This window comes from Stegodyphus dumicola, chromosome 8, assembly GCF_044657685.1.
Source record: "Stegodyphus dumicola isolate Sdum_Otavi_A_Nest chromosome 8, ASM4465768v1".
Classification (NCBI taxonomy): domain Eukaryota; kingdom Metazoa; phylum Arthropoda; class Arachnida; order Araneae; family Eresidae; genus Stegodyphus; species Stegodyphus dumicola.
Window position 1 is genome coordinate 61261501 of NC_140775.1, and position 14077 is coordinate 61275577.

The 14077-nt window shown below is 32.1% G+C and overlaps 1 protein-coding gene across 2 annotated transcripts; it reads left to right on the forward strand.

Moving 5' to 3' along the window:
* The first annotated feature begins 936 nt into the window (after window positions 1-936).
* On the forward strand, window positions 937-13640 carry LOC118184768 (uncharacterized). Of its 2 annotated transcripts, none has more exons than XM_035354492.2 (2): window positions 937-3058; window positions 12494-13640. In XM_035354492.2, exons 1-2 carry the CDS (start codon window positions 1145-1147, stop codon window positions 12686-12688), a joined length of 2109 nt encoding a protein of 702 aa, XP_035210383.1. In that variant the 5' UTR covers window positions 937-1144; the 3' UTR covers window positions 12689-13640. The 2 variants fall into 2 exon arrangements, with proteins under 2 accessions (XP_035210383.1, XP_085678022.1); XM_085821896.1 differs by having other exon boundaries at window positions 937-3066; window positions 12494-12664.
* Window positions 13641-14077: the final 437 nt, after the last annotated feature.

The following is a 14077-nucleotide window of genomic DNA, read 5'->3' on the forward strand; positions in this document are numbered from 1 at the left end:
ACATTTAAAATTTAATTTTAAATGTAATATGCAAATGGTTAAATATGACAAGTATTTTGGCTTACCTCTTAATAATTCTATAACATACAAAACTGACAAGTATTTGAGAATATTTCGAGATATACAATTTACACAGAAATAAATAACTATGAAAAGATATAAATGTACAGACTTTTCTAATTTTATATCCAATGGGATATACTATTTCAGCTTATGTATCCAAAAACAGAGGCATAATGGTTTCCATAAACTATATATCACATGTATTAAAGTATTTTTTTTCTACTGCCCTTTGAATAAAATTGCTTTTGTGCATCTATCGAACAGGTGCAGCAGCATTTATTTTATTTTCCCCCAATGTATATATCTTACACGGAGATAATTTTCTATAAGTGCCTTTACTAAATCCCTACATGCTGAAAAATAATCCAATAGTGACAGCAGTAATAGTAACCCATGGTCGCCAAAATTCACGGTTTGATTTGAACCTGCCCTCCCTCTATTCTAACCTCCGTGATGCCGATCCTCTTCAACATCAAGGCGTCCCATAATTACTCTTAAAATAAGATCACCAGCATCGTGGAAAATATCATTATCATTAAGGATTCTTTTACAGTAAATGAATGAATTACAGATAAAATTCATCGTTTTAATATGTCCACAGCAGTGGAAGCATGCTGTTTTCATTATTTTAGCTCAACCAAGGAAAGACCCTGAAAATCATAATAATTTAAGAGATATTATTCTGCGCCTCCCTTTAACGAAATTCTTTGAAAGAATCATGCAGCATATTCAAAAATATAATCATAAACAGAACCCAGTTCGAACTCCTCTGAGGTCAAGAATTACATGCAATGAAACTTGCTATCAATGTAGCCTCAAAACTATTTTCACAATTTATGTCATCTGGATGGCATCACTTGGTAAATCATTTAATTTCGCGCACTCTTCAATTTTCTGGGTATGTGAGAAATAGGTGTGTTTAAACGTAATTTTTATAACTCCTCATGGTCGGAAATTTAAAAAGATTCGATAATTTTTACCCCAAATTTTCTTTTAGATTTTGTACATTAACGAGTTTATTTCAAGTGGTTCGTAAGTTAGTTCTTTCGGAAAAATTTTCATTGTTGTTTCCGGTTTCATCATGGAAACTTACTTTGCTAAACTAAATCTTATTGATAACAGTAAATGGCTTGAATCCTTTCGTCTGAATGATATTTTTAGTCCAAGTTTTGTTTTTAACGCAGACTTTGTATGTAGTGTTGAATTTTTATTGTATTGCATATGTTTTAAAGAACGCGACAACATGACGCAAGAGATCATTCATCTGCGTAACAGCTTATTGACGAAGGACTTTTATAGAACTTCTTGGAACTGCCTTAGTTATTGGATAAAATATTACTTCTCTTATTTGAATGAGCAATCCCCCAATTATACTTCCGTGATGCTCAAAGAATTAGCCATAATTTCTTTGAGAGAAATTTCACGCTCGAAAATTTGTACAGCCCTAAATGATCACATATTTGAAATTCGCTGTCTTTTTCTTCGTAATTATAATTCTCATATTGCTTTAAAAGATATTAATGTCAATTGCGAGTGTAGAAAACAAAAACTGGACGACGTATCCAAGTGTTTTTGTTCTTGTCCACAAATGTATATCTGTAACGACGTAAGAAAGAAGACTTGCAAAGACGTTGATAAAAAATTCTCTAAGCGTCAGAAACGAAATACTGTTGCCTTTAAAATCGTTGAAGACTGTAAAGTAATTGATGATGTTGAGACACAATTAACTTGTTATGATGCATCTAGTCCCATATTCATCCCAGTACAAAGTAATATATTGCAGGAAGATGACTGGGCAATTGATTCTGAAAGAGACTCGATTAAACTATTACATCATAGTAAATGTAATGATGACATTTTAAATTCTTATTCTAGAAGCATGTCTTACTGTATTCAAAAGTCTTTAGGTTATATGGTTAATGACTCAAATAGTGATAATAAAATAATCTTGCTTACTCCTGCAACTGCTCCTGAAAGTAATTGTAGATCACGTGGTCAACATCAGGAGTCCACTATGGGAAATTTTAGTGATGATTTAAATTCAAATCGGGAAACTGAATCAGAAAAAGACTTGGTTGGATTGTTACATCAAAGTAAAAGTACTGATTCCATTTTGGGCTCATATGTTAAACACATGTTTTATTGTGGTGATGAATCCTCGGATGATTCTGATAATGACAGTGTTTTGTTCACCTCTCAAGCTAAGTCAAAATATAGTGATAAGTCATTTTTACATTATCAGAAATCTCCCATAAAGTATTTTAGTGATGAACAAGTTTCCAGTGATGATGACAGTGATGTAATTACACATTTTGTTTCTGCTGATGAAAATAGTTGTAGGTCAGTTTTGCAACATCAGGAATTCCCCATGGAACATTTTCGTGAACATTTAGATTCAAATCATTGTAAAATCAAACCTCAACAAGACTTGAATGAGCCAGTACAACTAAATAAAAATATTTATCCCATCTTAAGCACATATGCTAAAAGCATATTTTATTGTGGTGATGAACCAACAGATGATTCAAGTAGTGATAATGATAGTTTTTCTTTCAGCTTTCCAGCTAAGTCAGGAGATAGTGATAAGTCATTTTTACAGTATCAAAAATTACCCATAAAATATTTTAATGATGAAAATAACTCCAGTGATGGTGATAGTACCATATTACATTTTGTTTCTGATGATGAAATTACTTCTAGTGAGGACGAGAGTATAAAATTTTCAAATTCCAATGAGAATTTTCAGTGTGAGTACATTCAACATTTTGATGATGGTACTAAAGAGTGTTTTGATAAGTCTAGAATTAAGTTTCTGAACAATGGTTATACAGATGATTATAATGAAAGTAAAAGCTGTTTTGAAGGTTATATAAATCCTTGCTTTGATGATGATATGCTTTGTTCCTTTGGTGTACCTTACTATATTCAGAAAATAAATGAAGAATGGAATTGTATGATGCAAGATATTGAAGGCCATCCAAGACAACCAAGTCGAGTAAATATGTTAGAAATATCTTTTACTAAATTCAGTTTAATTTTTTTTTCAAATTTTATTATTTTTTTATCAAAAAGCATAAAGTTTGATTTTCTCTATTATTTTATTGAATTTAAAACAAAAGTAGCATATTAGACATATTTTTTACAGCAAAACAACGATTTTTCACAAATGATTTTATAGAAAATGTGTTTATTGCATAATATGGCACTTTTCCATTATCCACCTGCCATGATTTTTTGGCTCCTGTGAAAGAGAAGCCAGACACATGCTGAGAACCATTAAGGAACCTACCTGGGGAGTATGTGGGTGTGCGTAAAAAAGAATAATTAAACACACACATCTTATTATAACAGCATTTCCTAAATGCATGACAGATGTGTAATGGAAAAGTGCTCAGAATATGTGCCCAAAACATGCTTAAAAAAATATATATATCCTTTTAAAGCCTTGGAGGCTATCAAAATTGACCATTGATATTGTAGTGAATAAATTTTTTTAGTGAAACAACTTGCACTGTATATACCTGTTAGTTTAATATTGCAAAATAATAAGGGCTCTCTGCCTAAAAGTAGGGATACATCCATGAAGGACTATCTGATGTGGGGAAAACAAGCCTATTTGCTTCGGTTTGAACACAAAATAGGTTGAACTACTAGTGTTCAGTAGTCTTGGCCATTGGCAAGGCTTTTTTTTTAAATATGTGGTAGTATTCTTTAAATTGTTTCCCTTATTTAAAGAGAAGTGCCTTTTGGTTAATCTTCAATTTATGGTAACTTACCAAAGATTCGATGACCAATCCAATGAAGCCAGTTTGCTGCTTTTTTTTTTTTTCTTCATTTGTTTAGATGCCATTTTAATTTCCTGTTTTGATTCTCAAATGAGATAGTTGCAAATTTTTCCACTTTATTTTGATTTCATCTGAAGAAAAACACTGTGTCTCTGAAATCAATATCAAAAGTGATTCTAAAATATTTCAAAATGCCCTTTAGCTAAACTAGTAATTGAAATTTTTCACTAAAGTGGTGGAACCAATCCCCCTCTTCTTTTTTGTGTTTTAGTCCTCTGTTAAATTGTTTCCTATTAAAAAAATTAATTTTGTTTCCACGTATTTCAGCTCGTCAAAAGTGGCTTTACCTTTAAAATAGGATAAAAAAAAATGCTGAAAAGTGCTTCCAAGATGTCTATTGGCTGAAAGTGTGATCGAAATTTTTCACAGATATTGCAGAACAGAGCTGTACGGAAATCTGTTTTCTTGGAAGTAATTTCATATACATGATGTTTAAATAAGCTGTGACAAAAATTCAGAGAATTCTGATTAAAAATGGAGTTAAATTATGAATAATCTCTGAAATCGGAGAAAATCATGTATGAAAATGCTTAATTGCTAAAAATGCATATTTTTTTTGTGTATATTTATACTTATTCATCACGCATGTATCCATTTTCAAGTATAAAATATATATACAATATAATTGTATAAACTAAAATAAATTGCAAAATGCTAATAAGCATTATGTGTAACAAAATGCATAAAATTTATAAAAAGTGGTTGAATCTTAGTTACATAAACATGGAACTTATTTGCCCATTGGCCAATGCTGTTGTATGCTAAATTACTGCTGATCATCTGTTAGCAGTCTTTTTTTGCTGTAATAACTTGCTAATGTCGCCAAACTGCTGGTTACCTAAAAACTGCCACTATTTCCTCAAGCTTTTAATTTATATATATATATATATATATATATATATATATATGAGTAATCAGTATGAAAGTAGATTGTGCTTGCTAGAGAATAAGATTCCTGAACCCTAGTAATTCAGCCTGGTCTCGGATCCTAGTGCATGGCATGATGCGTGGATTTTTTCATGGTTTTCCCTGTGCATAAAATGAATGTGAGCAACAGTTGCTTTTCAGACATAAGTTAGAAATTTTGGTGACTTGTTCAAAAAGACTGACAAATTACTGATATTTTTCGTAAGTCTGCAAACATTATCAGCAGATCAGAAGAAAACACAATTTAGCAATTTAAAATATAAATTTTATTTGGTTGATCTTTACATTATGGTAACTTGGCGTTTTTTTTGGCGAAAATTTGGCGACCAACTCTCCTACAGCAACCCTCTATTTTTTTTAAAGACATGTTTCTTTTCGTTTTATCTACTGAACACTTCTTCCAACAATCTACTAGCCGAATTACACTTATGCTAGAAATTTTATCTAACAAAACTGCTTAATCATGACAAATATTCACTGCAAAATTGGGAAAAAGTGCACAATACCATACTCCTTATGCGTTTTTCAAAATAACACATACACATAAACCATGTACACGCCGACTTATTTTTACTTAAAAAAACATCCCAGAATTGCACAAAAATGGCATTGCGCACACTCTTCACTATATCCATGTACACTGCTTTTTTCTCACAAATTAGAAAAATTTCACGAAAATACATGACAATTTTCTCAATCTTTAAACCCGGTAAAAAGAACATATATGAAATTACCTGATCGCGAAAAAGTAATGAACATTTCCACATATAAAATAAATAAAATATCCAAAACCTTTTACCTCTAAATCATCTATTACATTATGCACGTCACCAACGAATTCATACTGCAACCATTACAAATACTTATTGTCAGATATTTAAATTATTTCCATGCACGTTTACTTCAACTAAAACGTATACCAAATTCCTACAAACATAAAATTCACAAAATAACTATCATTTAATTAAAATATAATTAAATTCAAAAACACTACTTAAAATATAAATGAGCACATACATTAAATTAATACATACATAAATACCCATTTCGAATTCACTTTAGTTACGGCCATGGGATCCAAAAATTCACGAACACTGTTTCACACAACACAGGATAAAGCCAAATACAAAATTTCCAGATTTTTTCCCGATTTCCCCCCTTTTCCGATTAAAGAACCGTAATTCGTCCATTAATATCACATGACATATCCCATGATCTCTCATTTCCCTCACACAAAATAATGCGTAATCGGAACTGAGTACTGCTCACATTATTACCAAAGTCCCAGGTAGTAACTTTATCGCCTCCAAAATGTCGCCAAACTACCAGTTACCATATTGTAAAGATCAACCTTTTATTTTTTAAATGAAGATTATATAATACATTAAAGAAATAAAATGTTGCCTAAAAACTAAAGTTCAGTAGAGTCTTGTCATCTTTCTCTTAACAATAACCATCTTTTTATACTCGGGATAATTTATAGAAGTAAATTAAGAAAAATTAAGGTGTTAAATCTTTCATACTAGCCGTAAACTTAAAGGCAAATGAATATTCTTTAGTTATCAGGACAGGATTCAGAAATGTGTGTATGCACATATGCATAGCTATACGTGTTCATGTATGCTTGGATTATATGTATGTACATTTGTATTTGTGTGTATACACATATGTATATGCTTACATTCATGCGCATACATACATACATTTCGGAGTCTCATTCTGGTAATAGAAGAGTACTGCCAGATTATTATGCTACCTCAGCACAGACATGCATGTGGCTATAGAGAATTCCATTAAATAGATTTTACTTAAACAATATCTATAAGAAATGTTTTTGGTAAACATTTACTTTATTTGTTGCTTAGTTTTCTTATTTAATTAATTAAAAAAAATAGTTTAGTAAAGTGTTGAATTGGAAGGGTTTGCCAATTGTTTTTCATTATTTATATATAAAAATGGAATTATATTTTATTAAATAAAGGTAACAGTTATGAAACTTTGTGAAAACTATTAATCCTGAGGAATTATAAAAAATATGAAAAATTAATGATTTTAATTAAATTATTTTTGTAAAAATTAAAATTTCATAAAACAAAATATAAAATTATTTAAAGCTATTTAACTTCTAAAAATTTCTTCAGAATAATTATGCAGCATTAAAGATGGAAATTTTCAAAGCATAGCTTTTCGGGGACTTTAAAGGTAAATATTTGAAAAATCCTGATATGAAAAGAATGATGTACTTCTTTCAATCCTCTTTTTGTTATCCTCTTTTCATTAAGTGAAAGTTTATAAAGAATGTCAATTTTGTTACAGTTATCAGATACACTGGTTATCATAAATTAAGGAAAAATCACAAAAATAGCGATAACTCCCACAAAAATAAGCCAAATTGTGTAAAATTTGAATATGTTGCCAAATAATAGTAGCTGAATAAAACTGCATTATGCAAATTAATGGCACTGCTTTCGGAATACGTTGTCTGCGAGGAGAAAAAAAAATCTATGTTTAAGAGCAAACCCACATATTTCAGTGTTACAGTGACATCAGAAATCTGAGATAGCCAATTCATAAGAATGACCTCCAGGCATCATTTGCCTGCAGAACTGCGATAGAGAGCCATTGGGAGACTAGAGGCAGGACAAACTCAAACAGAAGTGGCCACATGGCAAATGTGAGTCCTTCTGTGGTTCATAGACTTTGGAGGCAATTTCAAACCACAGATTTGGCATACGAGGTTCAGCCAAGGACGGCATACTGCTACGACGAGCGCCGATCACTGATATTTGACATTATGTACACGCAGGAATAGAACCGCTACTCCGACCCTTCTTAGATCCTCCCTTGCTGCAGCCACCGGAAGGTTGGTGGTGTTAAATATGAAAATTTTGTTGTTGTTTTAATACCTTATTCCTTTATAACTTAACTGACTGACTGTGGTGCCGGATGAATTAACAAAAAGAAATCAATCAAAACATATTCATAATATTCATCATTCATATAGCATATGGTATATCATATCACCATTCTTATAAACATTCGCATATCAAATCTATCAATCAATCGTATAGTGGTAGTACAATTTAGGTTTGCGTTGTGAGTAACCTATGCCAAGGAAAAATCAATAACCTCAAATTCAATTAAACTCCATGTTTTCTTAAAAGCCTCCTGGCTCAAACAAATGGAGGGACATGACAGACCACAGTAAAATATACACAACATAAATACACAAATACAATTAAATTTTAAACACAGATTTATTAAATTCTTGACTATTTTATATAATTATATAATGGATAACTGATCAGTAATCCTACCACATATTTTTCTAAGCCAAAATAACACATAATACTACACCAAATTACAGCTTACATTAATTAAGATTAACATTATTTTTTTTTTCAAATTAAGTAGGTGTAACAAAATTTAATCCTCCTAAAACTGGCATTCACTTGAAATTATAAATAACTTCTCAATTTTACTAACGGTAATATTTAATTTATATAAGTAATAACAATATACAGGTAGATAAATCATTATTAACTGTTCTGCATTCGGGAAAACTAAGAGAGAGAGAGAAAATATACTTAAAGATTTCACTCACAGATGGAAAACAGTTTTTCCTGATTATCAGGATCCTTAGTCCACATGGAATTTATGGATTTAGTGTCCAATCCACATGGAAATGAGCCAAGCCCATTTTTCTTTCTGTGACAACCCTTTCTGAAGCGTCTAAAAATCATTAGGAATCACGAGTGGAAATTACAGTTTAATAATTCTTCAAACAGCCAGGAATCGCTTTATCTGTCCATTAGGTGGGAACCAATAGTCCAATTCAGAAGGCTCTTTATTTCAATTCAATAACACCTGATAATAAAATCTGTAACAGATCCCTTATCAGAAGAGATATAATCACAGTTCCACCGCTCAATCATTTTAGCTTTGAATGTTTTTTTTAAATAAGATTTTGGAATATTTACATCAACGTTAATATCATTTTTAGTTGCATTCTTAGCAAGCCAATCAGCTCTCTCGTTTCCATAATTACCCGAATGACCACGGACAAATGTAAAAAACACTGAAATACCCCTCTTCTCCAGATCTCCGAGAGACTGCTGTATATTGACAATAATATCATTACATAAAGAGGTATTTTTAAGAGATTCCAGGGAAGAGAGTGAATCCGTATAGATTAAGTAGCTGGAACCACTTCCATTCTGGCTAATTATCCACTTGATTGCAAAATTAATACACAGAAGTTCAGAAATATATACAGTACATTCATTTCTAATGCGAAATTGGTGACACTCAATTTCAATATCATCTTCAAAAATAACATAAGCAAAACCAACTTTATCATCAATCCTACTACCATCCGTATACAGCACAAATGAGAATGAATTAACATCAGTGTCCGTACTATCCAGAATCTGTACTGGTTGTCTTACAGAAGGATGTGGTAGAACAGACAAGGGCAATAAACGACCAAAGTGAGAATTGGAGTAATTTGCAAAACTATTCTTATAATCTATAAAAGTCAGAATAAACAAATCCAGTGGTGGAAATCCGGCAAGAGAGAAAACAGCATTGTAACTAATAGTTCGGTAACTGCTTATAACTCGCAGCAAAATTCGTCTTTGAACTTGAAGCAGGCGTTTAGAGTTAATTTTCTTTTTTAGAGACAATCCCCAAGCTCTACATCCATATGAAATAAGGGGTACAATGCCTTGTTTATAAATAATTACGCTAACATTCGATTTAACACCAAAACTATTACAAGCAATTCGATTCAGCCCACGCTAAAGTCTCTCACATTTATTAGAAATGTAGGAAATATACTTTATCCAGTTAAATTTGCTGTCCAAAAAAAAAACACCTAGATATTTAATTTCATTCACCCTCTCAAGGGGATTGTCATTTAAAAGCAATTGATATCCTTCATAAGTAGTATTTTTTCTATCAATAAACATGGCCTTGGATTTTGCATGGTTAAACTTTAACTTAAAATCTATTGACCAATGATAAATGAAATCTATAACATCTTGGGCGAGACGAAAAGCTTTTTGCATTTCTTTTCCTTGAATACAAATCAACAAATCATCTGCAAAGGCAATGACTTCACAACTGAAGAGATCAGAAAGTTTCTGTAAGAGATCATTCATAATAATAATTCAAAGGTTGGGACCAGAAACAGAACCTTGTGGACAACCTCTTTGAGGTCGGCGAACACTTGAGGTACCACCCAAAGTAAGCTCGACCATCCTGTCTTTCAGCAAATCAGAAACAACATTAAACACATTTTGAGGTATCTTCGTTTCTTTTAGTAAATTGAGAATAGCAGGCCACCATGCATTATCAAAAGCTCCTTCAATATCAAGAAAAATTAAAATAGTGTACAAACCTCTCATCTTACCCCTCTGTACAATGTTGCTAAGACGCAGAAGTGCAAATTCTGCTGGTTAGATATATTTTTACTTATACTTTCTTACTTACACCTTATACTTTCTATTTATACTTTCTTACTTACACCTTATACTTTCTATTTAAAATAATTCTGCTGGTTAGATATATTTTAAATAGAAAGTATAAGGTGGCTGGTCATAAATGATATTGATCTTATGAATATAGAGATTTAGATTTGAAGAGTACATTTATTCCTTCACTTTTTCATTTTATGGCTTAGTCTTTTAATTTGTCTGCTTACTTTATATGTGCACCTTGTTGTTTGCTCATGACAAGAAGAGCTCCAAGTAAACGATGTATTACTGTAGTGTGTGTCTATTTTTACTTAAAAAAATGTTAACAATTCACAATCACTCGTATTTCTCCCATCACAAGAAAAGTTTTAAGCATTCCACGTATTGATGCTTTTTTTTTTTTTTTTTTTTTTTTTTTATGATGTTCAAAATATTTTATTTACCCAGAAGTGAAGGTACTATATTTTTCCAAGATGAAGGTACTATATTTTTCTTCCAATTTTATGAAACGTACCCACAATATGCAACAGATAGTATGGTATGAAACAACATAAAAGGAAATTACCAGATAGTTATGGTAGTATAGAAATTAGCACATGTATAAAATGAACAAATCGAAGACGTCAGTTTGCTATAGTAAAAGTACCTTCAATATGGAATATAATCGCCTCTAGAAGCAATACAGCACATTCAGTGATGTGTGATGCTTTCAATTATGCGTCAAGCAGTTGCAAGGGTCTAAGGGGGCAGATTGAGAGCAGCTAGACGTCTTCCTAAAACATTCCAAACGCGCTCTATAGGATTCAAGTCCCGGGATCGAGCTGGCCACTCATGCGCATAATTGTTTCCAGTTGAAGATAATCATCTACGATACAAGCCCTGTGTTGTCTTGCGTTATTGTCCTGTAACGAGAAAGCGTCACCTATTGCCCCGGCATATGGACACACATAAACATCAAGGATGTCATCTCTATAAATCTGAGCATTCATGGTTCCCCTTGGAAAGACATGGAGGTCTGTACGTCCACCCAGAGAGATGCCACCCAAACACAGACATTGCCTTTTCCATATGCATCTCTTTCACGGATGTTTGACAGATGTTAACGGGTTCCAGGTTCTCTCCATATCAAATAACACCTACTATTGCGTTCTAGACTAAACCTGGACTCATCCATAAAGAGAATAGCCCTCCATTGATCAGGTGTCCAGTGGACATGCTGTCGTGTCAACTGCAAACGGTCCCTTCTATGGCGTGACTTGAGCAGCATGCAAATGGTTATTCGCCTTGCATACAGACCACCTTTATAAAGCTTTCTATGCACAGTTGACGCTGACACCAAACTTCCAGTGGCTGCAGCAAAGGAGGATCTAAGAAGAGTCGGAGTAGCGGTTCTATTCCTGAGTTCACTTAATGTCAAATATCGGTCATCGGTGCTCCTCGTAGCAGTTAGCTGTCCTTGGCTGAACCTCCTAGGTGCCGAATCTGTGATTTGAAATTGCCTCCAAAGTCTATGAACCACAGAAGGATTTACATTTAGCCATGTGGCCACTTCTGTTTGAGTTTGTCCTGCCTCTAGTCTCCCATTGGCTTTCTGTCGTAGTAGTTCTGCACGCAAATGATGCCTGGAGATCATTGTTATGAATTGGTTATCTCAGATTTCTGATGTCACTATCACAGTGAAATATGTGGGCTTACTCTCAAACATGGACTTTTATGCTTCTTGCAGATGACGTATTCCGAGTGCAGCGCCATTAATTTGCATATTGGAGTTTTACTCAGCTACTATTACTTGGCAACATATTCAAATTTTACACGGTTTGGCTTATTTTTGAGGGAGTTATCGTTATTTTTGTGTATTTTTCTTAATTTATGATAGCCAGTGTATTATAATTCACAAAATTTTATTTCGAATACTCTGACCTGGCAACCTGTAGAACTTTTAAATTCAAATGACTCATTTTCAATAAAAATGGTTCTTGATGGTCTTTCTCTCTAGCCTTTCATTTATCCCATTATTTTAAAAAAGGGGGGGAAGAGAATATTGGTTTGAAATTTTAATATTTTCAGCTTTTATGAATTTTTTATTCTTTTTTTTTTATTATTATTTTTACTTTAAATGTTTATAGACTTTTTCAATGTTGTTTTTGACTGACAAACTTTTATCTGTGATTTTTTTTTTAGGTTTCATTTGCACCCCTCCCTAACTTAGTTACTGTTCATTGCATTGAACAGGAGAATAATGCACAAATTGATGCTTTTGAATTGGACAGAATCCGTTTCCGGCATCGTATTAATGAGCTTAATTCTAAATTAGCACCCTTTTTATCTGACAGTCATCGAACAAAGGTGCTACAGAGAAACATTTCTTATACATAATTTTTCAGTGATCAAACTCAAGCAGTGCAACTAAAAACCCATGATCAATTATTTATGAATGTATAAATGTATTAATGAGTTGAATTTTAAATTAGCACATTCTTTGTTATCATAGTCATAGAGCAATGGTGCTAGAATGGAATATTTTTATATTTAATTTTTGTAGTGATCAGAATCAAGAACTGCACCTAAAAATTTAATCATCAGTTTTTTCTAAATATATGCATAAATGTATTTTAATCCGATTAATCTTTAATGCACTTTTTAATAAATTATACAGTATTTTTTTACTGAGAGATGTCATTATTTTTATAAAAATATTGCTACCTGATAATTAAACAAATTATAATTTAAGTAAAACGGTTAAGTGCAAACTAAAGAAATGATAACTAAGTCATCCAAAGAAATGTTTTTTGCTTGCTTTCTAGCATTTTGATTTAACTCATTACACTTGCACTAGAGAGGTTAAAATTACCGGATGCTCAGAATAGATATGAAATGTATCCTTATTTAGGTATATTAAAAGGGTGGCCAAACTTCATGAAGGCAGGAGCAATATGGATTTCATGAAAATTTGAAAGCCATAAATCTATACTGATATTTAAAAAATGATGACATAGTTTTTTAATAGAAACAAACTTTTAAAGTAAATTAATGAGAATTTCACATTTTTTATGTAATTAACGTGTTTGCATACGAATAGAAATTAAAACATTATGCACTTGTTGCTCTGTGTTTAGAAAAGTATGTGTGAACAAAATAATAAATATGAAACTGTTGTACTAGGCTGTTTGTTCTTCTTTCGAGTAGCAAAGGTGAATGTTCTTTTGGGTAGCAAAAACAAAACATTTTTCTGTTTCCTTTATCCCTCTATGTTTATAACTGATATTTGGTTTTAGAAGATGTAAACAGAATTGGAAGAATATGTATTATTCTTTGAGATTACAATTATGTAAATAGTTTATAGAGTCTGATTTTCTGTGGTAGCATAAACTGGCATGCAGCAGTTAAATGGCTTGCAGCAAATTATTGCTTAGTCTGAAGTAACAACAGTCTTGAAAAGTTTAAAACAAACTCTTTATTAAATCAGAACTTTAACATAAGCGCACATATCATTCTTAACAAAACAACCACCACTTGTGGCGATGAAACTTAAAGTAACAAACAATTTCATAACTAAGTCCAGTTTTCAAAGACTATATAATTGATTTAACGTGAAGTTGGTTCAAAATTTCTCACCATCGTAACAGTTTAAATGTCTGCAGCTGTAACACAAGAGGAATAATTACAATCTTAACCAGAGTTGCCAAAACCTAGTAACGTGGCCTTGGGAGGCAGAAATACTTACAGTCCAAAACCCTTGACTTATATACTCTGTAACTTAATTTG